At 31.4% G+C, this 26,812-nt stretch overlaps 4 protein-coding genes across 5 annotated transcripts; 1 reads left to right on the top strand and 3 right to left on the bottom strand.

The window, feature by feature from the left end:
• Positions 1-769: 769 nt before the first annotated feature.
• LOC123904464 lies at positions 770-2,011 on the bottom strand. The gene is made up of 2 exons (XM_045954128.1): positions 1,378-2,011; positions 770-1,143 (listed from the first exon to the last, which is right to left on the bottom strand). Exons 1-2 carry the CDS (start codon positions 2,009-2,011, stop codon positions 770-772), a joined length of 1,008 nt encoding a protein of 335 aa, XP_045810084.1.
• Positions 2,012-6,259: 4,248 nt separating this feature from the next.
• On the bottom strand, positions 6,260-8,029 carry LOC123911571 (GDSL esterase/lipase At2g03980-like). The gene is made up of 4 exons (XM_045963022.1): positions 7,653-8,029; positions 7,389-7,516; positions 7,044-7,259; positions 6,260-6,953 (listed from the first exon to the last, which is right to left on the bottom strand). Exons 1-4 carry the CDS (start codon positions 7,942-7,944, stop codon positions 6,678-6,680), a joined length of 912 nt encoding a protein of 303 aa, XP_045818978.1. The 5' UTR covers positions 7,945-8,029; the 3' UTR covers positions 6,260-6,677.
• A 4,531-nt stretch (positions 8,030-12,560) lies between these two features.
• LOC123911570 (protein SRG1-like) lies at positions 12,561-14,766 on the top strand. The gene is made up of 4 exons (XM_045963021.1): positions 12,561-12,902; positions 13,028-13,275; positions 13,722-14,049; positions 14,382-14,766. Exons 1-4 carry the CDS (start codon positions 12,654-12,656, stop codon positions 14,631-14,633), a joined length of 1,077 nt encoding a protein of 358 aa, XP_045818977.1. The 5' UTR covers positions 12,561-12,653; the 3' UTR covers positions 14,634-14,766.
• A 1,597-nt stretch (positions 14,767-16,363) lies between these two features.
• LOC123911569 (transcription factor BIM2) lies at positions 16,364-25,814 on the bottom strand. Of its 2 annotated transcripts, none has more exons than XM_045963019.1 (8): positions 25,656-25,814; positions 25,420-25,553; positions 25,155-25,242; positions 24,489-24,558; positions 24,296-24,391; positions 23,353-23,768; positions 17,909-18,035; positions 16,364-16,813 (listed from the first exon to the last, which is right to left on the bottom strand). In XM_045963019.1, exons 2-8 carry the CDS (start codon positions 25,520-25,522, stop codon positions 16,706-16,708), a joined length of 1,008 nt encoding a protein of 335 aa, XP_045818975.1. In that variant the 5' UTR covers positions 25,523-25,553; positions 25,656-25,814; the 3' UTR covers positions 16,364-16,705. The 2 variants fall into 2 exon arrangements, with proteins under 2 accessions (XP_045818975.1, XP_045818976.1); XM_045963020.1 differs by having other exon boundaries at positions 25,155-25,239.
• Between the last annotated feature and the right edge of the window lie 998 nt (positions 25,815-26,812).

Raw genomic sequence — 26,812 nt, 5'->3', positions numbered from 1 at the left:
TGGTACATAACCAATTTTCTCTTTCTTTTTACTATAATATATATTCTCTTTAATCTTATTCTCATGGTTTTTGTCTTTCGTTTATCTATGGATTTTAATTTACTTGATGCAGTGCAAACGGTGAGGTAATGGCTGAGCATAAAGTTTCTGATTCTGCGGAACAAACCATAGTGAGTGATACATGCAAGTGATTTACAATTTTTTTTTTATATGCAAAATTGAATTATAAGAAGTACAAGGGATACTCAAATGATTTACAATTTAAATATGAATGATTTTATTTTGAATTTTTTATTTTTATTTTATTAAGGGTCATTTTTTATATTCAAACAGGATATCCAAAGAATCACGATCGGCCCTGCATGCGACCGGATGAAATGCATTGTAACATGTGAAAGGAAATTTGGTCTTACTGGAAATTGCGTTAATGGAGAGTGTGAGTGCAATGGAAAGACTCGACCATAGTTTTATTTTTATGCAAAAATCAATGTTGAGAAATAAATTACAAAAATGATCATGTATTCAATATCAAGCTTGAAAATAATAAATATTTTCTTATGGTGATATCCATATGATTTGTTTGATGATTCTTTTTGATATAACTTTTTTTCAATAAATATATAATTTTGACCAAAACAATTAATAAATAATTGACTTAATTGTATATTTGGTCCCTTATGTATTTTTTTTTTTATAAGCAAAAGATTGTATTAATAAGAAGTACAAGGAGTACTCAATCCTTACAATACATAAAGGAAACTAAAAAGTTTCAAAAGCTTTGTAAACAACATAGTGGATTAATACACCAATTGGAATACGAATATCCTGCTTTGCGTCCCGCTCTACCACCAAACCAGAGCCAAGAAATGAATCTAATTTGATCAAGCAGTGCAGAAAAATCAGCCTTGTCACCTCTAAACAGAATATTGTTTCTCGTACGCCATAAACACCAAGTTGTTGCTAACCAAATCAAGTGTCTAACCTTCTTGCCTTTCTTGGATTTAATAATTAAACCAAAAGACAAAAAATGTTTACAACCCACCTCCTGTAAGTTATAATCACAGCCCAGCCACAAACAAACTTGTCTCCAAAGTTCAGTAACTTTATTACAACTGAAGAAAAGATGATTGCAGTCCTCCGCAACTTGAAAACAAAAGACACAAGGTAAATCATGTGGGCTGGATAAAATACCTTTGGATGCTAAATTCGCTCTTGTCGGTAGTTTGTCAAGAAGCAACCGCCAACCAAACACTCCCACCTTAGATGGAACATTATTCTTCCATAATTTGTGTAAAGCAGTCAAAATATCTGGATCGATATTATTCGACTCAAGGCGAGATTGCAGAAAAAAATACACAGATTTTACATTGAACAAACCTGTCACAGCAGTGTTCCATCGCCACCGGTCTGCTATGTCCGATTGAAGAACCAAACCGAACAAAAGATGCTCTAATTCTGCCTTCTCTACAGATTCGGCGTGCGTCAAAGATGTCAACCAATCTCTAGTCCAATTCAGCTTAAAAATGTCCAGCTGGATTATGTCTGATACCACACAGTCTTTGTGAAGCTCTTTCGCAAATAAACTAGGGAAAAGGTCCCTTAACGGCGTAGCCCCAAACCATTTCTCTTTCCAAAAACTAATAGTTTTACCATTACCCACCCTGCTGCTGACTTGTGAAGGAAACCAACAGTCTTCATCCTTCCCCCCGACTCCTACCACATCTCTCCACCAAAGAGAATCCTTAGGACCCGTAATTACTGCTTCCCGGCTAAGAATTTTAATAGAAAGAGGCCCGTAACGGAACTGCAATAAATCGTACCAGAGTGCATGTTTCTCATCTATACACCTCCACTTCCATTTACTCAACAAAGCCAAATTGAACATATCTAAATCTCTCACACCCAATCCTCCCTTCTCTTTGGGTAAACACACTTGTGCCCATTTTACCCAGCACATTTTTTTGTCCTCCGCACTTCCTCCCCAAAGAAAGTTTCTTTGGATCCGCACCATTTGGTCCCTTATGTTTATTTTAGGTTTTAAGTTGGTCTCTTATGTTTTTTTTGTTTCAAATTGGTCCCTTATGTTTTAAAAGTTTCAAGTTGGTCCCTCAAATTTCTAAAATTTGAATTAGTTAGTCCTATAAAAATGATTAAAGAAATTCATACAGTCAAAACCTAAAACACATTGTCATCATCAATATCATAAACCTAGGAATAGATACAATATCCTTCTGATCCAAAAATTTCTTAAAACATAGTAAAAAAATAAACTAAATTGCCCCTGGAAAAAACTGTAAAAAACAAGTAAATGATGATGGACCAAACAGAAACAATTTGGAAAGGTAACTATACCAATACCATAATTAGTACCTTTTCTTGCATCAGCCCCAGTCAGTCCTTTCGTTTGTCTTTTGTTCTTATCATTCTTGACACCTGGGAAATAATATAACGCCACTAGTCTGCAGAGAAATATGTATACCTTATATGATCAGAAACAAAGAAAAGATGGAAATATTGAAATTATCCATAATAATCTAAGATGATAGTAAAGTATGATTCAAAAAAAAAAGATCTCGTAAAGTAAGTAAATACTTTAAAATTATACATACCTGAACAATATAAGTAACGGCACATGAATTATCTTCTGATTGAATTATTTTGCTTTGGATGTAACCCAGCAAGCTATTTCCTTTGGCGGTGAAGCAACTGCTACAACCTACAAAGTTACACGCCCGATTAACATTTTTGAAGGACGAACTAAAATATTAATTAAGGTTTTTTTTCTTTCTTGAAATTATTATTATTACTAAAGAGAGAGGCTTTGAATTATCTCCAAACCTGAGACGAATTATGCTGAGGGTGTCTTCAATGTCTTTAATGCACCTTGCTTCCACCAAATCAGAGTCCCCCATTGCTAGCTTAACAAAATAAATTATATTAAAGCCAATATATAATAATTAACCATTTATTTATTTAACAGCTTGATCATAATTAAAATGGTATTCAATTGAGTGTACCTTTGCAGCATCAGTTGCAGTGTCAAAAGCAATACACTACAAAAAAACATGCTATTTTGCGGGGGTAATTTATCCATATAGGGGGTTTTCAACCTCCGCAACTTATTTTCCGGGAGTTTGAAAAACTGCCAATTAATCGATTCCCATAAAATGTTTGCGGGAGTTCTGCGGACCGCTGGTATAGCGTTCAAGTAGCGGGGGTTATGTTGAAGTCTTTATTGATAATCCCCGATCCATTTCATTTCGTAGTACCCTACCCCCCAGGGGAAGTCGAATCCCCGAGGGGTTTAGAACCCCTGCAAATCAGTATAAATGAATAAAAAAAGGAAAGTGCTAAACAATGTCCCCGGGACACTGGTTAAGGGATTGTCGCGTCATGATGAAGACCATCGCAGCACGATGGAAGAACAAGAGGGATAAAAATAAGTCTAAGACCAATTGTTATATGTGAATACCTTGAACATGCCAAACACTACTTCACTCCAACTTAATTATATGATGTTTTTAGCTATTCTTTAGGATAGTTTTTGAAGACCAAAATCAGGCAAAATACCTAAAGTTATCAAGTTTTTTGCCAAGAAGCAAAAGAAGAAATTGCATAGAGCAAAAAATGAAGAAATCAAGCAGAACTGTCGCGCCACGATGAAGACCATCGCAGCACGATGGAACAAGATTTAATTGAAGCAAAAATTAAACTGACATCTACGACTATTTTACCATCTAATAAATCAAAGCAAAAATTAAACCATTCATAATATAAGAAACAGAGCACAAGGGGCACTTAGCATCTAAACACACTAAAGCCAAAAGGCCAGCTCCACAACAAAAACAATCATCTAAAACTACACGGAAAAACAAACACCTATAAGCACACCTCAAACTCTAGGGACTTGAAAAACAAACAATCAGCCACTAAGTGGAACCATAAAAACATATGCAAGAAGCTAACAACACACTACTCAAAATTATAACAGTATTATTGCATCAAATACAAATTACAGTGAAAAAAAAAATGCAGGCATTAGTCTGTTCTGCAATCCAATACACAATTAACTGCTAAAGAAAAACATAGGACCGGTTATAAAATATTGTACAGAGAATAAATTGCTTCACGGATGATAGATGCATATCAAAGTAATTTTCATTTCTTTGCTAGCAGTTTCTTCGGAAGTTTACTCGGGGGAGTCAATTTTAAAAGAAAAGCCTTGCAGCACAGTCGAAATCGAACAATAGAATTTGTTTGAGTTTTGCAATTGAGAAGAGAAGTTTTTGTGCGATTGAGAAGAGTAAAGGTTTTGCAATTTTGGGTGTTATGTTTTTTTTTTTGTCATGTTAAACAGTGTCCCGGGACACTTGTTAAGGATACTTAAAAAGGTAATAAAAAATAAAATTTATATTGAAAAGATAACTTTTTGTATTTTTGAGGCATTGAATACGCGCATTTCGAGAAAAAATTTCTATTTTAACATGCTTAACCAGTGTCCCCGCCCCGGGGCACTGTTTAGCATTTTTCTTCTTTTAATTATAAGATAACAAACAAAAAAAAAAACTGATGTGGCAGCTGAGTCACTCACGTGACTTGCCACATCAGCTTTGACTTGGTCAAAATTGACATTTTGGAAAAGGAAGTAAACATTAGGGTCAAAACTTCCTCCGTAATTGCAACTTTCTAAAACTTAGGAGACCAAAATTGCAACTTTCTATTTTGAAACATATAAAGGCCAAAATTGCAACTTTCTAAAACTTAGGAGACCAAAAGTGCAATTTAGCCTATAATTAACTATCATCGATCATTAACCAGTAACCACTCAATTACTAGTATTTTTTATTGATACATGTAATATAAATATATATTGTATTAATTAATGCATAAAAAAATATGAAAGAGTAAATATAATATAGTTGACTACATTAACTACTACTATAAAATTCGTCCTTACATCTGCAAATTAGTTTTATCCTAGAATTATATACAAATACAAATATTTCACTTCCTCCGTACCAAATTATGTCACTTTGATAAAAAAAAATTATACCAAATTATATGTCACTTTACATTACTAATGAATTATTTAATGTTATTTTTTCTATTATACTTTCAACTATTTATTACTCTCCCTTTTTTCATCAATTCTTCAATTTATTTTTTCTTGCACAATTTTATAAATAACTCATAGTTTCTCTTTTTCATATAACATTAATTACATTTCTTAATACGTGTAAAAATGTCAAAGTGACGTACTCAAAATTTAATGAATGGTCAAATTTTTTTGATGTATTTAGTCCAAAATCTTAACCAAATACATTAACTTTCTTTTTTCTTTATATTTTGGGACGGGGGAGTATATTAAAGTACGGAGGGAGTATATTTAATCTTTTACTAACACTTTATAAACAAAAATACACTTTTTAGGTTTATTATATATTTAATGAATTTTTTGTCATAAAAAAAAAATTAATGAATCTAGTCTATAATATATACCAAATTCATTAAATATAAAATGAACCTAAAAAGTGAATATAACCAAATTTATTAAATATAAGGAGGGAGCATTGTTTTTTTCTTATGGTTGGCTGAAATTTAATCTTTTACTTATCCAAGCATTAATTAATACAATTTGCCTATACAAGTATTTGCCCAGAGAACGAACATATGCATTATATTATATTTTATAACTAATTAATTAAGATGGAAACAACAAGACATTTTATTCCCAAATTTACACTATTGGTTGCTTTATTGATCATTTCAGGTTTGAGAAAATATCTTATTGATCATATCTTTATTTTAATTTCCCTCATCCATTAAATCTAAATTTTGTTACACTATAAAACATTGTTTTTATTTTTAATAAACATAAAATATTATTCTTAATTTCATATATTATTTATGTTTACAAATTTTTCCATCGAAAAAGGACGGATCAATGCTGAGATTGTAACCTCACAAAGAGTTACAAATTGTAAGGCAGATTGTCCAAACTTATGTCAAAATGATAATATGTGTTTAAATTGTTATCGTTGTCTTATTGGTGTTAGGGGTATTCCTGTTTGTAGAAAAGATGGATGCACATGTATATTAATTCCACCGATCAATCAAATCAATAATGTTCATAGTCCATTAAATTGAGTTTTGTGAATGTTTATTGTAATCTAATGTCGGTGTATGGATGAGAATAATATGTTAAATAAAGATAAATAATTTAAGGATATATTGCATCTTTAATGCTCAAGAGTGCTTCTTATAGGTTTTGAATTTGCCCACAAAGCCAACATAATTTTATTTTATTTTTTAGTTTGTTTTATATTATCACTAACAATTACAAACATCATGAGACAACAACATATGGTCATCCCTTCATAGTATTAGTACTAATAATAGCAAGGATCCTATTCCTTCCTCCTATCACATCACATCATGATGCCCGATGACTTACATATTGTCTTCTCAACGAAGCAATGTCTGGCATATATATGGTTCGCCATCTGTGATGGGTGGTCATCGAAGAAGATGTGGTTATTTCGGTTTTCACAAGTAGCATTGTACGGATGGCATATGAGATCACCGGAAATGCTATTTGGGCAGCAAGGTCTCCATATTTCCGATATCCCTGAAAATTAAATAAATTATATATTATTCAACAATGTCAACACAAGTCATTATATATAAATCAATGTCTTACCATATTTATATCCAGTTTTCCTTAATCCTATAAGGTGCTCATACAGATCTGAATGAATAAAGGTAAAGTCCGGAAGTTGGGACTGCAGCTTTCCAAGTAAATTCGGCAAATGACTATTGTAAATGGAAATTGCCCTATTTATTTTCTCATTACATTCTCCTATTGCTCTTGATTTTGCAGCTCTTGATGGAAAGCACCCAGCTGGTGGCAAATTATTCACAAAAACCCTTCTAACTCCTAGGCTGTACATTTTCTGCATTAATTTCAAAATAAAGTTTAACAATTATACAGTGTGTCTAATCTATTATTTCTAAATGTCACACTCACACATATATATATATACCTGAATGCGTAGGGAAAATTCCTTTAGCAGATAGGAGTCAAATTTTCTAGAGCCACGAAAATTTCTGGTAGCAGTGAAGTGGTCATTCACACCAGTGGAGACAACAAACAGTGATTCAGATAGATGCCTCTCTACTTTATCAGCAAACATATTTGGTAAATTATTCTTAATAAACTTTTCGAATAATTTTATCTGTTTGTCAAGAGGCAAACTAAGCTGCAAAATGGAAATTGCCCTATTCAATATGTAGAAATATATTGTATTATCCTTATACATGATAATAAAAAGGAAATTGCCCTATTCAATATGATTAACTTGAGAATGTAATGTAGTTAAAAAATTTACATTGTTGTTGGTTTCTGGAAGAATGCCAGAACCAGCAGATGCAAAATTTATGCCAGTTTTGATTTTGTGTCTTTGTATCTTTGTAAGGCCCAAATATGGAGGAATAAAAGGTAGTCCAAGATGTATAGCTGCATAAACAGGAACTAATTAATTAATTAATTAATGGGGACTATGATTTTGTTTTATCAGAATGAATGAACTAAGAATTTATATATGAAACAAAAATTGATCAGCAAAGAGTGAATGTAAATTGTGTTTTCTCACCTAAGTAATCAACCACGGTTTTTCCATTAGTGCATCGACCAGTAGGTTTGCCACCAAAGTCTATACCATAAGGAAGAAATTTTGCATTTGATTCTATTGGAAGATAATTGTTGTTACCACTGTCAACAAGTGAATCACCAAAAACATATACTGCTGGAATTGGAATCTGTTTTGGGTTTGTGGGTGATGCTAAGACTGGAACTGGAATTTGTTTTGGGTTTGTTGGTGATGGTAAGAGTAAAAGTAATGTTACTAGCACATTAGTAGTAAGAGTGAGATACATGATATTCATTTTCTGTGACACAAATATCTAAATGTAATAAAGTGGTTTCTAAGGATATTCAACTTTCGTTTGTGATTTATATATAGTGAAGAGCAATAAGTAGTGGTTCCAACCATTTAGACATTATATTTTCCTATAATGTATGTATATATTTTTTCTATTTAATTATTAATGTAAATGTAAATATAAGAGGTATTTCAACCGTTGGATCAATGACTATATCTTCACTTCAACATAAGAAGTTAAGATGAAAGATCGTCCAACTACTTTTTTCTTACAGCCAAATAGAGTTAGCATAATTATATCTCTTAAGTACATCATGTGATAAATGATTCCATCTTTCCAAAGTTGTGTTATATGACAATTTTCATATGCATATCAAGGACATCACAAATAAGGGAAGAGATTCCATCTTTTCGAAGTGGTGTTATATGACAATTTTCATATGCATATCAAGGACATCACAAATAAGGGAAGAGATTTCATCTTTTCCCGTGACCGATAAAATAGATTGTAGGGACAAACCGGTAGAATCAAGTTCTCAAAGTAGGGATTCCAATGATCTAGAATAGAATCCGATACCAAAGAGAGATTATGCAAAGTATAATATTGAATGAGAGAGTTTTTTTAGAGAAGAAGATAATTTTTTTGAATATTGATTGTTTTTCAAAGTGAGGCACAATGCCTTTAAATACAACCCTAAAAAATAAATAAAAATGTAAAATGACATAAAAAAAACTATTATTTAAAATCAACTATTAATTAATACTTAATTCCGGTGACATTCCCATTATATTACAATTTTATCAGCAGTTTTTCAATTTTTGTTTTGCTTTTTTTTAACCTAGATGTGACTCATCAACCAACTAAATTAATGGTCTATTAAGCAATAAATCACTATTTTACTTAATTGGTATACTCTTTTACAGATTGGACAGAAGCTTATGTTTTTACTTGAAAAATATATGCATTATAGAGGAAAAAATTAATATATGTTTACTAAACATTAGTCTAATAATACCTATATGCTAATACAAAATTTCATAAAGATAAAAGTACATGTATTTTGAATTCAAATATAACATTGAAAACATTACCAACCATGATGACCTTCGCGTGGAATTGGTAATGAGATAAACCACTTTGTGAGGTAAACCACAATTATATTCAACATTTAGACCCATTTGTTAAACTTTGTCTTTCACATGTTCACCAGCTCAGAATTTTTAGCAGAGAGCATAAACTCAATTTTCCATTGAATCAAACTTTGTGAAGCCAGTATCTCTGACCAATTCTAACCTACAGTCTTGTTAGTTGTTACATATAAGTTTATTTAGCTATATACAGTTTGAGTTTAATTGATGTGCACTGTCAGTGTAAAGATGTTTTACACGTGCATCCAATGATGTGTTGCCATATCATTTAATGAATGTGACACATCATGTGTTTTTTTAACACAATACATGATGTGTCGGTATATTAATTGACGCATGTGTAAAATAACTTTACACTGATAGTGTATATAAATTAAATTCTATAGAGTTTTGTTACATACCACTTTAACTTTAGTCATTGTTACATATAAGTTTAATTAGCTATAAATATTTTAACTTTTGTTGGTCCTTCAAACAAAATGCAATTACTTCTTAATCCAAAAATATATTCTTAAGCAAAAGACTATAATAGTATGAGTTATTTTTAACATAGTAAAAGAAATTAGCATCAAGCTACTGCATTATAATGAACTGATTGATTGCATTAAGAATAACACTGTAAAAAAAAATGATAATATTGACCTGAGAGTTCAATAATCTTAATACACTTGAGTATAGTCTAGTGCTTGAAATTTGAAATACACTCTTACTTTGTTGGGTTTGAAATTTGAATCATTACCTTTATTCTATTTTATATCCTATAATACTCTAAGAAAGTTTTTTTTTTTTTTTGGTTTTTTAAGAAAGTATTTATTAATTTATTATTTTTTAAAGCATATGTAAATTAGATATTTCTTTTTTGAATAATTAATTAAAATTATAAGAAGAAAAAATTGACCCAATTAATTAAAAATTTGATTTTTAATAGTATAATATAATAAATTTTACAAGTCAATGTCTGCAATTTTTACAGATAACACATATATGTTACTTAAATCATTTATATTATTTTTTTGTCAATTGTAAGGTTAAAATTAGAATTTTGTTTTGACCCAATTAATGAAAAATAGTTTTTAATTGTATATTGTAATAAATTTTGTAATTTATGTTCAACATTGTTAAGCCACTTAGTTTGGTCTAATGGTAAGGGACTTGTGTAATATAGTATGCATGAGGATCCCTTCTCCGTTGTAAACCAAAAACATTGCTACCACATAATACATATGTGAATTAAATATTACTTATTCAGATAGTAAAATTCAAGTTTGAAAATTTAACCAATTCATTAAAATTAGAATTTTTTATGGTCTCTGTAATTAATTTTGTAAGTCATGGTATGATCCCCTCCCATTCACCGGAATAGAGGAGAAGTAACACCGGACGCAGTCAACATTCTGATCAGGTATGATCAAAGGTAAAATTTTCTAGGATGAGGGATGTCCTTTAACTATAATTGGGCCATAAGTGGAACTTCGTTACGAGGGAGAATTTCATCTAAATTGATGTGATTATTGTTGCACACCATGGTTGAAGGAAGAAGGTTCAGATTCAGAGCTTAGAGCTTTAAGCTTACAAAATCAGCTTGTAAGATGACAATTTTCTGCACTTATAATAATATTTTTAGATTGTCTTTCATTTAACGTAAGACTCTTATCTCACCCAACATTTATTAGGTACCGTTTGGCCCGACTTTTTTACGGTCTAAAAGCTACTTTAAAATAAAGTTTAAAATAAGTGCTTTAGAAAAAAATGTTAAAGTTGTTTGGTGGTGATTTCATTTTTAAAAAACTTAAAGTAAACTCTAATTTATATTTGTTTGATAAAATATTTTATTAAATATATTATATTTAGGGATATTATATTTTAAAAATATAATAAACAAATATTAAAATTTTGTGTGCAACATTTTATCTTAATTTTTGTGTGTCTAAATATAACATTTTAACTATTAATATATTATAAAATCTACCATTTGATTAGAAGTATATATTATTTAGATCATCTATGTAAAATTAATTTTACACAAATTTAAAACAATTTGATATGTTTTTTAAATTCATAAAAATAAAAAATGTTCAGTAAAGTGCATAGATTTTAATTAAATTTTAGTAGGTCTCAATAAAATATCAAATAATTTTATATATGTGTAAGTTTTTATATAAATAATTTAAATGACATAAACTTTAAATCCATTGTAAATAATATTTTGTAAAATTTATATTTTTTAAACTATTATTACACGGCGTAACATTATCGGTGTGAGGGAGTCGGAGTTCAAACTTAACAATTTTAACAATTTTAACATTTTTTTGTCAGTTGCGCTAGGACTTATGAACTATCGGTGTAATTTTATCCAAATACATATATAATTATTGAAATGATTAATTTCATATTTTGAAGAAGAAAATGCTACAGGGTTCTTATTTTTTTAATTAATAGTACAATGAAAACTAATAATAATGCCTTTTTTATTATAATTTTTTTAAAATAATAGTGCATTTTTTAGATAAAAAAAATAATAGTGCACTTTTTAAAAATAATAATAATAGTAATAATAATATAATAATATTTTTTTTATGAGAATAATATAATAATAATAATAGTAATAGTCCACATGACATGAGGGTGATTAAATAATAGTGCATATGAACATATCAGTTAAATATAGGATATGTGCGTTTGTGAGGATTCAAAGACGGGAGCAGCCGAAAAGTTGATTTTCCACAAAAAAAAGTTGCATATATTAATTTTACCAAAAGCTCATTATTAATGTATTTTACACATAAAAATTAAGCTACTTTTTTTTTTATTAAGTACTTAAAAAAAACTGTTTGGCCCGACTTCTATTTTTTGGAATAAAAAGTCGAAAATAAGTTCGATCAAATGATGCCATAATATGCTAGCATAAAAACGACACTAACGTATCCGTATTTTTTTTTTTATTGTGCTTAACTGTATATCTATTTTTGAAGCTCAGGACATGAGTTCGAATATATAAAATCTCCAATATTTGCTTTGCTTAATATTCCATCTATTTAAAATTAGTGTCACTTTAACAAAAAAAAATTGTTTCAAAATAAATATTATTTATACTTTTTAATGTAAGAATTTCTTTAAAAATAATGTCATTTATAAAGATGTAGCATAGTCGGTGCCTACAATGCAAGGACATCTTAACACCCCGACCTAACTCACAAATAAAATCTCAAATTAACAGCAACCAAGTGGTCGTGCAATTGTTAATATTTATTTCACCGGGTCAATTTTTGTACGCAATAATATATTAAATAATTTTTTATTTTTTTTAAAAAAATATGAATGAATTATATGATATAAATTTTCAATCCAACCGTCGATTTTATAAATTCGTATTCGTTACAAAAATATTGCAACTTGTGCACCATGAAACAATTGACCAAGTCTTCCACGATAAAGTTGGCTTATATATTCATGGCTTTGATGGCTCCCATAATTTTGAAAATGAATCACAGCCTTATGCTTCATAAATAAGTCATCGAACTTATCCAAATAAGGAAAAATACTAACTAGACTTATTTTACAAAAATGGATTCAGAAATGACTAAGAAGCTTGGAACTTCTTTAATAGTACCTTCTGTTCAAGAGCTAGTAAAGAAATCCATAACAAAAGTTCCAGAGAGATATGTTCAACAAAACCAAGATCCTCATGTTGTTTCTAGCATAATCTCTTTACCACAAGTTCCTGTCATCGATTTGAATAAGTTGTTGACTGAAGAAGATGGAACTGAACTAGACAAACTTGATTATGCCTGCAAAGAATGGGGTTTCTTCCAGGTATGTATGGATAACGTTCTTAGTACTTTTATTTATTTGAGTTGTTCAAAACTTAAATTAGTTCCTTGCAATTTGAGAATGTAAATTAAACAATGCTATCACATGATTGTGAAATTAATTTCCAGCTGATCAATCATGGAGTGAATTCTTCATTGGTGGAAAATTTCAAAATACTTGTTCAAGATTTCTTCAATCTATCAGCAGAAGAGAAGAAAGTATTTGCACAGAAACCAGGAGATATGGAAGGTTTTGGTCAGATGTTTGTTGTATCAGATGAACACAAACTTGAATGGGCTGATTTATTCTACCTACTCACACTTCCATCATACAGAAGAAATCCACACTTATTTCCTAGTATTCCCCAACCATTCAGGTTCTTTCCATCTTCCTTTTATTTTTTATTTTATTTTTTTGGGTTAATATGTGTTTACTCCCGTGCAACGTGGACAAGTTTTGGTTTACCCTCATGTAGTATTTGTTTTCTCGATTATCATCTGTAATGTGAAGATTCTGTCGTTTATCCCTCTCATATAATATGTTGACCTAAGATTCCTTTTTTTTGCTCCTTGTAATGTTAAGGAATTTTGTTTTACCCCTTCACCGGTCATGTCACGTCACGTCATCATTTATGTGGAATCTTAAGTCAGCCTATTCCATGAATAGGGTAAACGACAAAATCTTCACATTACAGTCGAGTAATCGAATAAAAATATTACAAGAGTAAACCAAAACTCGCCCACATTGCAGGGATAAACACCTATATATTATCCCTAATATTTTCTTAAAACTTAAATTTCAACAAAAAAATTTCCATTACAGAGAAAATCTAGAGATGTATTCTTTAGAACTGAAAAAACTAAGTGTGACAATCATTGAGTTTATGACAAAAGCATTAAAGATCCAACCAAGTGAATTGCTAGAGTTTGTTGAAGATGGAACTCAAGCAATGAGGATGAATTACTATCCTCCATGTCCTTATCCAGAACAAGTTATTGGACTCAATCCTCATTCTGATGCTGGTTGTCTTACAATCCTTCTCCAAGTCAATAATGAAATTGAAGGCCTTCAAATTAGAAAAGATGGAATGTGGATTCCTATTAAGCCTCTCAAAGATGCTTTTGTCGTCAACATTGGAGACATGCTAGAGGTAACCAACTCAAACCAAAAGGTTTAAATTTTCATGCAATATGTCAATGTAAAAATGTTTTATACTGTAAACCAAAAAAAAAAAAAAAATGTTTTATACTGTTAATATATCACAATCGATCATACATGTGACTTTACAAAATGGTTATGATAAAAGTAAAATGTTTATAATAATTTGTTATTGTTAACTATAATTGATTGACAATGTAAAATTTATTTATACTGACGATGTATATGAAGAAAACTATAAAACAATAAAAAAAAAAAAAGTAAAATCAGACGACATTAATTGTAAATATTTTGATTTAGCATATATCTTAAATTGTTTGACAGATAATGACCAATGGTATTTATCGAAGTATTGAACATCGAGCAACAATTAACTCAGAGAAGGAGAGGATTTCTATTGCCACATTTCACGGTCCTAAATTGGATGCAATTATTGGTCCAACACCAAGCCTTGTTACTCCTAAAAGCTCTGCAGTGTTCAACAATATTAGTGTGAAAGATTTCTATAAAGGATATTTCTCACGCCAGCTTGAAGGAAAATCATACATTGATGTCATGAGGATTCAAAATGAGTGATATTAATCATGCATTAGAGTTTAGACTTTAATGGGTTGGGAACATTAAAACGTGATTGTATTGTTGCTTATAGATTGTGTGTAGCTGGTAGACTTGTTTCCTTTGAAGTTAAAATAAATAGAAACTCATATTACTTCCTCTGTGCCACAATGAGTGAGCCAGATGACTGTGTCACGCATGCCAATGCATAACTTTGATTGACGATTAATATTTTTAATTGTATAATAGTAAAAATTATAAAAATATGATATTTTGAAAATAGTCATCGAGATGAATCCAACATCTTATATGCTAATATGTGATTTTATTTATTAGTAAAAAATAGGATCAAAGTAAGATATGTGAATAGTATATATAGTCAAAATGGCTCACTCATTTTGGGACGAAGGGAGTAAAAAAAAAAAAGAATAATTGAACCTGCAATAAATTCGTTTAAATAAGCTTGTGTTTTTGAGCTACCATACATACAGGAGTTGACTCATTTAAAGCCTCATTAGTTTGATTTTTTTAAAGGAAAATGTTAACCAATACTCCGAGGTACTATTAAAAGATACAAATATAGTAATATAACATTGGAACTTGTGCAACCAACTCTTCAAAAGTTTAAAAACTATTTTAATTCAAATTTTTATTTTTTTGGTTTCTTTAACCAGTGCCCCAGAGGCACCGATTAGCATGACCCTTTTTTAAAATAGGTCTTATAATTTTCACATGTTTGGATGATAATGATTAACATTTATTTTGTTTCTAGAATTAATTCTTACTTTTTTTTTGTTTACAATGAGTTGAGGATCAAACTCAAGACCTATATATAATAATTATTAATTAAATTTAAAAAGTTTGCTCTCCCTGAGGGTCTTGGCTCAGTCACTGAGTTATAGGATTTCGTCTCCACTGCTTTCCACCATAATTAGTTGATCTTTATCAAGAAAAGAAATATAAATAGTCCCTTAAATTAACTTAAGATAACAATTTTGTTCTTTATCTTCTTTCTTTTCCGTTTTATTTTTTTATTTTTTTAATCATTGCATTGTTACTCTTCAGTTATCAATCTGTTAAAAAATGAAAATGTTATTAAAATTCATTTGGCGAAGAGGATAACGACAACATTATTGTGCCAAATACTCTTCCGTTATGCATGTTTTTGGCCGATAACGACAACATTATTGTCCCAAATACTAAGAATAATGCAAAATGTGTTTTTTCGCGTTGTGTTGCTATTATGACTACAACAGTTTTTGCCTCTAACACAAATGTTGTGCTTGAACTTTCCTTGAAAAAATGGAAGTTTTTATAACAGTGTAATAGAAATGAGATGGTAACAGAGAAAGGTGGACAATCTTCGTCAAAGAACTTGTTTGACACACAAGGTAGATCCCTCTCAACTGAATTTTCTTCGTACACAAAAGACAAGAATCGAACCTCCTGCCATAACAAGACTTTCATGGTTACGTGACCTTATAGACACACTCACATGATTTTTTTTATTATTTATGAAATAATTAAAAAAATCAAATGAAGAAGTAAATGTTGTGAGTGTGACTAAGAAGGATATTTGGTCACATGACCTAATTCCCTCATGCCATTTGTTTTAGGGGAACAAATCTCTTACCATTCAATTTTTTTTTTTGGTAAGAACCACTTAATCAATTTAATGTTAACTCATGTAGTGTGTTTTTATTACAAGCAAAAGTAAATTATTTTTTTTTGAAGAATGCAAAAGTAAAAAATTTGAAAAAGAAATATATCATAAAAATGCTTTCTTCAAAGTTTTTCCAGATACACCCACCAAATAACCAAGTATTTACATTAATTTGCAACCAAAAAAGCTTAATAAAACTGAATAATCATAATTAGTAAAGATACAATCAAAATAAATGACATAGGCAATAGAGCAGAAACCTAATAATCTCCACAAATAATTATGTAGTAAAGGTTTTTCCAGCTTTAAAATAACCTTCATGAGATGAATTAAACTCAAACAAATGGGGGAGGATGTACACAATAATCACCACCACAAGGGAAGAAAACTGCATGCAAATGTAGGCTCATAAAAAAGCCACATGAATCATTCACTTGTATGTTTTCATTCTTTTTTGAGCTTGATCTGAATTCTCTCTAATGATAGCATCTCTAAAATGTGCAATTGATTGATTGCTAGAAAGAGGGTTATCATGATCCTGCAGAATAATAAAGATAAATAAACAAAACAATTAGCCCTAAAAGGAAATTGCTTCCATTAAATTGATTATTACAAAAATAAAATGCTTTGCTTGAACATTTAAGAGCATATCAACAAGAACCCTATATTTTTTAAGGCTAAATTAAACGCTTTAACTGTCTCCCAAATAAGTTACTCCAGGAAGCGGAGCCAGAAAATTTATAAAGTTTGGGCAAAATCTCAATTTTAAACAAAAATCTCAGTTTTGCAGTGAAAAATCTCTGTTTTGAAAAAAAAAACTCAATTTGACCTAAACTAACCCCTAAAATACCAAAAAAATTTACCAGAGTTGCAGAGTCTGGGCAAGTGATAGGGCGGTGGATCCGCCACTGCCAGGAATCAACTCCGGGTTCTTTTTTTTTTTTTTGAGGGAGAGTCGTATTACCAACTCTTCTAACACCATATTGGTGATTTTTTAAGGTTATAGATAAAACAAAAACAGCAAAAAGACCATACTTGCTTAAAATTATTAGACTAACTAGAAAGAAGAAAAAAAACTTGAGAGATCAAAATAACTCGAAATCCAATCTAAAGGGACCAAAAGTAAAATGTTGATAAAGTATTCACTCTCATGCAGCCTGAGTTTATGTTTGAACTGGCACTGGATAACTGTAGTACATAAGATTACGATGGTTGTCTATGCACAGTCAATGTCAATCTTCATTATTATTCATGTGACATGACACTAAAATTTTCTTAGAAGGTCTTAAAACATTGTTTGGTAACGGCTTCAAAACTAATATTACATGCAATAAACTAAATTATGCTTATGAGTGAATATCTAGTTATTAAAAATCAGACTTCAACACTAATATTTGACAAATGAATCTTCGACGCTGACATTTGTCAAATCAATCACTTAAATTCATTAATAGTAATCTTTCTGAAATATATAATGTATTCCAAGTTTATATATTAAAAAGTCGAGAACAAAAAATCATATTTTATACCACATATCTATATATTCTAATAGTGTGATAAACTCTTCTTTTTAGACGTCTGGCCAGTTAAAAGGTACAAATATTAATGTAGACAAAAGGCCATATATGTATACCTTCGGAGAAGAGGTGCCACCTGGCTCTTTGTTTGCACGCTTCCCAAGATCAATTTGAACTGAAATGTTAGCCTTTGACAGATCTAGCCCAGCACTCTGGAGCGCTTGAGTTAGATTGTTCAACAACCTGTTTTACAGATGATTTTATACGTCTCATTAAAGAGGTCAAAGACTTCAACACAAGCTACAAAACTATCTTAATAGGAATGAATTTGCAGATACATATCCATCTAAGACATTTTGAAAAAACATCAAGAGGCAAGGTCAGTGTTGTCAAATAGAGAACATAGCAGCCCTATAGCAATATAGTGTAGTGGAATTTTAACAAACCACTATTATTTTGTGAGATGTGGTTTCGTGCATAGTGTTATAATATAGCGGCTATAGCACTTAGCATAGCATAGCGGATTTTGAACAAAACGCTATTTTCTGCAATCCACAATTGACAACACTATGCAAGGTTGCCAAACTTGGTAAAGTCCTAAGAGTTTACTTAATATACTAAAAGATGTATAACAGGCATCACAATACAAACACAAATAGCATCACAATTCAAAGTTGATGGACAGATTCACAATGTCAAGATAGGGTCACAACTCAGAAAGAGCATAGCAAGATTAGAGTCGATGGAAAAATTGACAAATCAGAAGGGATGTGTCTTTTGAAGTAGGAGAATGGGTCTTCCTAAAGTTGAGGCCTCATATAAAACAAACAGTTGCAAGAAGGATTAATCAAAAGCTAGCATCGAGGTTTTTTGGACCATATCCGATACTGGAAAAAGTACGAGCAGTGTCCTACAAACTAAAGCTTTCTGAATCTGCCAAGATTCATTCGGTTTTCCACATCTCTCGAATAAAGAAAGCAATTGGAAACTACACCGTTGAACCAGAATTGCCTGTCGGGTTGGAAACTGAAGATGAGGACTTGGATGAACCTGAATCCTTGTTGGCCTCTAGAGAAATTCGCGAAGGTGACTTGTTGGTGAAGCAATGGTTAGTCAAATGGAAGGGACGAACTGTGGAGGATACTACTTGGGTGGATGAAACGTTGCTGAAGAGCCAATTTCCCTATGTCAGCCTTGAGGACATGGCTGTTATTGCAGGGGAGGGCAATGATAGGAACCTGAATAATGGGCCAGATGTCATAACTGATATAGGCCTTATTACAAAGAAGCCTGTTACTTGGAAAGTTTATTCTAGAAGAAAGAAAGTGGGGCCAGGGAGAGAAATAGACAACGGTGGGCAATAACTAGAGAAGTAGTGCAGGGGGCGAACTAGACAATGGATGGAAATAAATAGAGGAGTGTATGAGGCGGTTATCAAACTGTTTGTATTCTGTTTGTACTCTGGGGGTTATGGGAGGAAAACTCTTGTAATCATTTTCTATTAATCAATAATAATACACTCATTCTACACTATTCTGTTTTTGGGTTTCTATCAACCTCATTGGCCTCTTGGGTCCATTTCGAACTTGTAATGAAGTGTGTGTTCAAGTTCTCTAGGTTGCGACTTACTTAGTTAATGTTGGGAGCTATGGGGTTGAAACCGAATACATCATTATTCACTGCCTTTACAGATGGATTGATGTTAGGATGCTAGATGCAGTGCTACATTTGTGAGGCTAATGTTTCATGCACTACAAAGCCTTATTATTCAGTAGTTTCACTTTGGTTTTTAAAAAACACTAAACCGCTGTCATCTACGGAATGCCTCAGGGAAAATAATTATTATGTATAGACTCATCCAATCATCCTCTTCAAATTTCCAAGTCTACACGAGTTTACACAAATGATATTGTAAGCAAGTTAACTAAATTTGGATACCTAGAGTCATAAACACATGATTCTTTAAGCCAACATGAGATTTTAACAACCGTGTCTAAAGAGTAAAATAAGGTACTACCCGCACTTATTTGCTTGTACTTATTTGCTCAAGATCATTAGAAATGAGAAATTTTTTCTCTACTAAACGCAACACTATATCAACATGTAATTGAGTTTTTAGAATGTAACTTACATTTCAAGCTTTTAAGATGAGAAAAAAATAATGTCATCCCTAGCATTTCATGGATGACGGTAATGAGAGAGAAGAGACTTAATCAATCAACATAAGACAAAACTTGTTACGAGTTTTTTTTTAATGTTTTTGTTGATATCCTAACATAGGGATGAAAATAGATTATGATTTATACGAAAACTCTGCACTTTATGTTTTGATCCCAAGTATTATTTTTGTAAATTGTGATCCTTATAATTATATATTAACTAAGAATGATCAATGCATATTTCTTTCATGTATTTTACATATAAGTTTTATTACAAAAAATTTATTTATGTATCTTAGTTGTATTGTATCGTATCCTGAATTTTAAAAATTCTGTGCATCTGTGTGTTTGTATCATAACCACACCCGTACTACGTATTTGGGTTTCATAGGTTCGCAGAGAAGACAATGCATCACATATTCTAGGTATTTCACAAGAAAACTCTACTTATTTGCAAATGAAGAGACCTATTCGTTTAAAATAACAACCAGAGGAAGATTTATTTATTTTCCTCTCTGTTCTGTTTTTTATTCTTATTTTTTTTCATCTCTGTTTTATATATTTCCACTCTGCTCTGTTTCTATTTTCTACCCAGTTTTTCTTCCTGTTTATTTTATTTTGATTTATTTACCTCTAATTTGATTATTTTTCTCAGACCCTCTCTGTTTTTCATTTTTCCCTTGCTAACTATGTATTTATAGTATTATTCATGTATTTTGTCCTAAAAATGAACAAATAGCGGCTATCCCGATATCCCACTTTAGTGGTCGGCCGCTCAGCGCCACTATCCAGGATTGACTACCTAGGTTTAGACCAGACCAAAATAAACTAGCATCACAATTGAAAATTGATGGACAAATTCAACGGTCACTAGACAAAATAGGTTCACAAGTTAGCACACCGAAGGAGTATAAAGAAGTTCAGAATCAATGGTTGTTAGGATTTCGTTCTGAGTAATCAAAAGAATATAGATTGCAAGAGAATGACTAGAATTCTTTATTCAATGACATTACGGAAATAAAAGTGCAGAAGATTATCAAAGAAGCACTCTCTTTTGACACTGGGTTACCGGTCATAAAACTTATTTATTCAAATATATCATATCAACCCATTAGGGTCTGTTTGGTTTGGGGGTTTTGGAGGGGAGGTGATATTTTATGTTTTTTATGTTTGGTTCAATTTTTAAGAAGGGAAGTGGAGGGATTAGAAACACCTTTTGCTTCCCAAATTGGGGGGATTTGGAGGGGAGGGGAGGGGAGGTGATATGCACAATTTTTTTTAGTACATTGACGAGATTACCCTCAGTTTTATTTTAAAACCCAAAAATATCCTAATTGAAATTTTGAAAGCTATCTGTTGTGTTGCTGCCATATCTAACGTGATGTGCTGTTGCTACTTTCTTTGAGAAACTTTGTTCAATTCTTTCTCTCGTCGTTGTCACTTTGCTTTATTTATGATATTTTCTCCGGTAGAATTACGACCTTCTCTATTAATATTGTGTCAACATGTTTTGTTTGAATCTGATTGTGGTTTTAGTGGCCAAGTGTAGTCATAGCAGTGCACTGACGCCACACTATGCATATACATCACCCAAAGGTGCACTGAAGCCAAGTGTGTTGGTGGCTTTTGCTGGGGTAGTAGTGAGTTTCTTGGTGAGTAGGGGTCAACATAATTTCTCTGTGTGGTATTTGTTTTTGTTGGGGGTTACTACCATACTAGTACGTTTATGCCATCATCAAATTCCTTTTTTTTTTTTATATGTTTTGTAAATAATAAAGAGAAATATAGTATGTTTTTAAAATGAGTGTTATAAGATTTTAAGGGTAAAAAAGTAAATTATTTTTAAAATACCTCCCGCCCCTTGTGAACCAAACATATATTTAATTAAAATACCTCCCTCCCCTCCTCTCCTCTCTTTTGAACCAAACACATATGTAATTAAAAAATTTCCCTCCCCTCCCCCTATGTTGAACCAAACAGACCCTTAAAGACTAAATAAGATTACTAAGAATGACTGAAATAATAACTATAAGCGCACGCGACTATTAGCAAAGCTCTTAACTACTCTAATTCCCCTTTATTCTATTTCCTAACAATGGATGAATTGACAAATCGCGAGGTTCAAAATTACTAAAGAGTGAAAAAATTGTGGGTCTAGGTTCCCCTCGGTGGAGTTGCATTCAGCTCGATACAAGTAGGTTTCAATTTCAATTCATCAGACTTAGGTTGGTTCATTCACCTCATTGGCCTCTTGGGTCCATTGCGAACTTGTAATTAAGTGTGTGTTCAAGTTCTCTAGGTTGTGACTTACTTCGTTAATGTAGGGAGCTATGGGGTTGAAACCGAATACATCATGCCTTTGCAGCTGGGTTGAGGTTATTAGATGCAGTACTACATTTGTGAGGCTAATGTTTCATGCACTACGGAGCCTTGTTATTCAGTAGTTTTACTTTGGTTTTTAAAAAACATTAAACTGCTGTCATCTAAGGTATGCCTAGGAGAAAATTATTATTATTATGAATAGACTCATTCAATCATCCTCATAAAATTTCCAAGTCTACACGAGTTTACACAAATGATATTGTAAGCAAGTTAACTAAATTTGGATACCTAGAGTCATAAACACGTGATTCTTTAAGCCAACTTGAGATTTTAACGACCATGTCTAAAGAGTAAAATAAGGTACTATCCGCACTAAGTCAATATTAGTAATAACATCAGAATCGATAACTACAGCTTGTACTTATTTGCTCAAGATCATTAGAAATGAGAAGTCTTTCTCTACTAAACGCAACATCATGTCAACATGTAATTGAGTTTTTATAACCTGACTAAATGTAACTTACATTTCAAGCTTTTAAGACAAGAAAAAAATAATGGCATCCCTAGCATTTCAAGATTTCTTTGATGCATAAGAATAAATATTAACAAGCAGCCAACGGAATACAATAACCTAGCATCTAGATTCAATACTCATTAAGTAATAAAAGAACTGGTACAAACAATTCAATTTATTAGCTAATTGCTCCAGAGCAACTAGTGGATCTGACATGTTTCCTTATTCCATAAAGAAAGATAATCACACACGATAATGAATCATAAACAGAACAAAATCAACACGCATGAAATCTTGAAATAGTCAAATTTCATACCATTATTGAGATCTTTACGAACAAAATGACAAATGGAAAGCATTAGATTATAGCTCAAACCAACAACTAGCAGATTGAAAATTTGACAAATTCAAAATGCATGATTAGAATTTTAAATCCATAACAAAAGGAAATATTTTTAGAAACGAGGAATTAATAGATTGTGGAAAAACATTGATATCAGAAAAGTCAGACAATCATTGATATTTTCAGTGAAATAGAAGAGATAATATTAAAGTAATTACGCACCCTTGGGAGTATACACTCGAGATGCTGATTGTCCCTCCTTCAACCGTCAGTTCATCCTGCTGGTTCAGTTGTTCACTAGTTGCGGGACATTCTATTGATTGTGCATCGGAAACAGTTCCCTGAAGAGGATGGGAAAGTACACCATCACTTCTGACAGGAACAGACATGTTTGATTGCATAGCCATGGGCAGAGGAATTCCCTTGCTTGCTAAATCGGGTTGCCTCTCCATTGTTTTTCCGATAATATCCCTACTCAGATCATGATCTATCATATTCTGAGTGCCACTAAGCATAGTTGGAGAGATACTAACATTGCTTTCGTCAAACTTTCCGGGAAATGGTGAGACCGGACCTGAACCATTCTTTACAACTGGAGGTTGACCAACGAAGTTTTGGACACGCCAATGGCTATTTCTCTGTAACATTACAGTCGATAAGCATTCTATGGAAATAACAATTTTAACTGGCATTGGTTCCAATTAAACACGCATGTTACTCTATATAAGTAGTTAACTACTCAAGTTGATAAGTTTAACCAATTGCAACAAGATGGGAAGGGAAAAATATAAATTAAAAATTTATGTAAATAAAACTTACAAGGAAATCAATCAATAGTCATTTTGACAAATATGCAAGAACGATAATAAATCAAATAATTGCGACCAATGTGGAAAATAATATATTTGAAAATAGGATTCCAAAATGAAATTTAGCCAGATATAATGAACGGTTTTACTCTATACTTCATATTCCATTGGTTTTTATTTTTATCACTCCATCTAGTTGGTCCTGTGTCTGTGCGCTCAATTAGTTAGCCAAATTTTGTCATCATTTTAGCATTAGTCTTAATAAGTGTTTAGTTTTGGCTAACAATTATTATGGAATTAAGGATTTGCATAGTCAAAAGCAAAAGATCCTAAAGGTATGATTTATCTAAATTTACCCAAGGCATCAACTTTGATGGCTCTTGACTCCAACCTTGATACGAGCCTTCATATTTTTGTACCTTCTCCTGTAAGTATCGAACATACTCGATCACCTGCAAAGATCCAATGATAAATCAACAGGTTCTGAGATTTATTTCAACTATTGATAAACATGAAAATGATAACTATTTTTTAGATTACAAAATGTACCTCCAATAAGAATGATGCTGTGTCCCTCTTTTGATCACATTGAGGTATTAGATCCCTCAATATTTGGAATCTGAAGCAAAAGATCACCAATCATCAATCTCTATAGCTTAGGTGACAAATTATAAAAACTTAAATTGAAAGCACTAAATTCCCAAGCTCTCTAACGATTGCATTAACAACTACACAAGCCCTTCCCACCATATATTGAGGGTAAGTTCTCAAAAACTTAGTGAAAAAATAATAAAATGGATCTCAAAAATTGATTATGAACTTATGTAATAATTCAGATTTTTATTTACATAACTTTCACATTCATTAACATGAAGATTAAGAAACACCGAACTAAACTCCCAAAATGCTCACAATCACATCTATCAACTATCACAGATTCGCAGTTATTACTATCTAACAATTAAAAGGAAACATGCATACAAGAATGAACAATTACATTCGATTTTAAACTATGAAGTGCGGACACTCCTCGGATTAGGCGTGTCCCGTGTCGGACACCATGTTGTGTCTGGTGTCAGTGTCTGTGCTTCATAGATTTTAAATCATCCAGTCCGAATAATTCTATGAGCTAGATTCCGATTTCATTTACAATAAATATACACTATAACACCAAGCAAATTCCAGCATTATTTTACCAATATGTATCTCACATACCTCTCATTTATCTTGCTTCTTCTTCGCTGCTCGGTTACAGAATGTTTCGATCTTATTACACTAGCCTTATCAGTAGCTTTCCCATCTGCTATCACAACCAACACCAAACAAATTAATCCACCAAATTCAATTACTTTTCCAAAATCAATACAATACAAAATTATTTACAATCATGTTATCTTTCTTGAGTAACAAAAACCAGATCTAAAAACAACATAAGAAAATGGTACAAACATGTTTTTTACAAACAAAACAAAAAAGGTACCTTTATTGGTGTTAGGGGCAGAAGAAGTGCCTTGTTTTTTGGAAGAATTGAAATCTTCATCATCATACTCATCTTCATCATGGTTCAATTTCCCTGCTTTCATTGTTGTACGCAAAGAGTATCACTCAACAATTCTGAATCCCAAAAAAAATGAAAACTTTGAGCGAAAAGGGAACAACCCAGATGAGAAATTGAGAGAGAAAAGAAAAAAACGAAATTGGGTAATGAAACCGAACCTTAAAGGATGATCTACGCCGGCGTTGAAATGGGAGTGAGTGTCTCCGGCAAAGGACATGAGTGACCACCACCGGAGAGAAGAGGGAAGTTAGCATGTGGTTGAACTCATGTGTGTCTCGTGACTATTCTTCATTTCGCAATAAACCCTTTTTGCTTTGCTCTAATATTTTTTTTAATATATTGTTTAGTGAATTACCATTTTACCCCCAATCACAACAATCGGGTATTTTTTTATCGGATTTTTTCTCGTAAAAGTTGTGAATAGTTCGGATTTTAAACATCGATAAAAATGAAAAAATCTTGTTTTTGTGATAACTTATTTGCCGGTAAGGGATATAAGCATAGGTTAATTTACTAGTAAGTGATTAGGGGTGTTCGATGGTCGGATTGTTTTAATTTTGGTTAAATCTGTTTCCCGAGCCAATCAAATTTAAGTGGTTTAGGTTGGGTGTAAAACTCATACATTTTATTTTAAATCTGAACGACTCAACTAGGTGACAAGAATATTGATTTATGTTGGGTGAACGAGTCATTAAATATAAATTTTTTTTCCTACGCAAACAGGTTTCGGAAATATTGGGTTGGAGGATTTTATATCTATATATATAAATCCTAAATAGTTGTGGAATTGCTTATCTAAACCCTAATCCACAAACCAATGAAAACCTTTCATTTAGCCACATCATCCACTTACATCTATTTAATGTGGGGTACTAATTATAATAATAATAATAATTATTATTATTATTATTATTATTATTATTATTGTTTTGGGTTATTATTCATTTTAAATTTTTTATGTTCATTTTATTATTTTGTGTATTTTATTGTTTTTTTTCAAAAAAGTTAATGTTTTTGCTAATAATCTTTTGTCCAATCTTTGTAAATATAAGAGTTGGTCGATTGTCAGAACCACTTTATAATGTTAGTAAAAAAAATAAAAAATAAATTTACTAATGGTTGTTATGCCCTGTATGATTTTTATCATATTCGATATTTGAGTATGAGTTAAGTTGGTTTATCTTTGCTCCAATAAATTTCAAATTAATATAAATGTCAAATTCGATAATACAATAGTTTTTTGGTAAGAGATATTGAAGTAGTTTATCCAACTCAGAATCCTCCAATGAGATTTATAATATAAATAAAAACTTAT

This window comes from Trifolium pratense, linkage group LG2 (assembly GCF_020283565.1).
Source record: "Trifolium pratense cultivar HEN17-A07 linkage group LG2, ARS_RC_1.1, whole genome shotgun sequence".
Lineage (NCBI taxonomy): Eukaryota > Viridiplantae > Streptophyta > Magnoliopsida > Fabales > Fabaceae > Trifolium > Trifolium pratense.
The sequence above is the reverse complement of the archived record's forward strand: the minus strand, read 5'-3'. Positions and strand labels throughout refer to the sequence as shown.

Excerpts from the sequence above, each read along its gene's own strand:
- LOC123911570 (XM_045963021.1), top strand. The coding sequence starts at position 12,654 with ATGGATTCAGAAATGACTAAGAAGCTTGGAACTTCTTTAATAGTACCT. Across the intron at positions 13,276-13,721 it reads AGTATTCCCCAACCATTCAG|AGAAAATCTAGAGATGTATT; the intron begins GTTCTTTCCATC and ends TTTCCATTACAG. Across the intron at positions 14,050-14,381 it reads ACATTGGAGACATGCTAGAG|ATAATGACCAATGGTATTTA; the intron begins GTAACCAACTCA and ends ATTGTTTGACAG.
- LOC123904464 (XM_045954128.1), bottom strand. The coding sequence starts at position 2,011 with ATGGTGCGGATCCAAAGAAACTTTCTTTGGGGAGGAAGTGCGGAGGAC. Across the intron at positions 1,144-1,377 it reads ATGGAACACTGCTGTGACAG|TTGCGGAGGACTGCAATCAT; the intron begins GTTTGTTCAATG and ends TTTGTTTTCAAG.
- LOC123911571 (XM_045963022.1), bottom strand. The coding sequence starts at position 7,944 with ATGAATATCATGTATCTCACTCTTACTACTAATGTGCTAGTAACATTA. Across the intron at positions 7,517-7,652 it reads AACCGTGGTTGATTACTTAG|CTATACATCTTGGACTACCT; the intron begins GTGAGAAAACAC and ends CTGTTTATGCAG. Across the intron at positions 6,954-7,043 it reads AATTTTCCCTACGCATTCAG|AAAATGTACAGCCTAGGAGT; the intron begins GTATATATATAT and ends AAATTAATGCAG.
- LOC123911569 (XM_045963019.1), bottom strand. The coding sequence starts at position 25,522 with ATGAAAGCAGGGAAATTGAACCATGATGAAGATGAGTATGATGATGAA. Across the intron at positions 25,243-25,419 it reads TGCCCCTAACACCAATAAAG|CAGATGGGAAAGCTACTGAT; the intron begins GTACCTTTTTTG and ends TGGTTGTGATAG. Across the intron at positions 24,392-24,488 it reads CAGCATCATTCTTATTGGAG|GTGATCGAGTATGTTCGATA; the intron begins GTACATTTTGTA and ends GGATCTTTGCAG.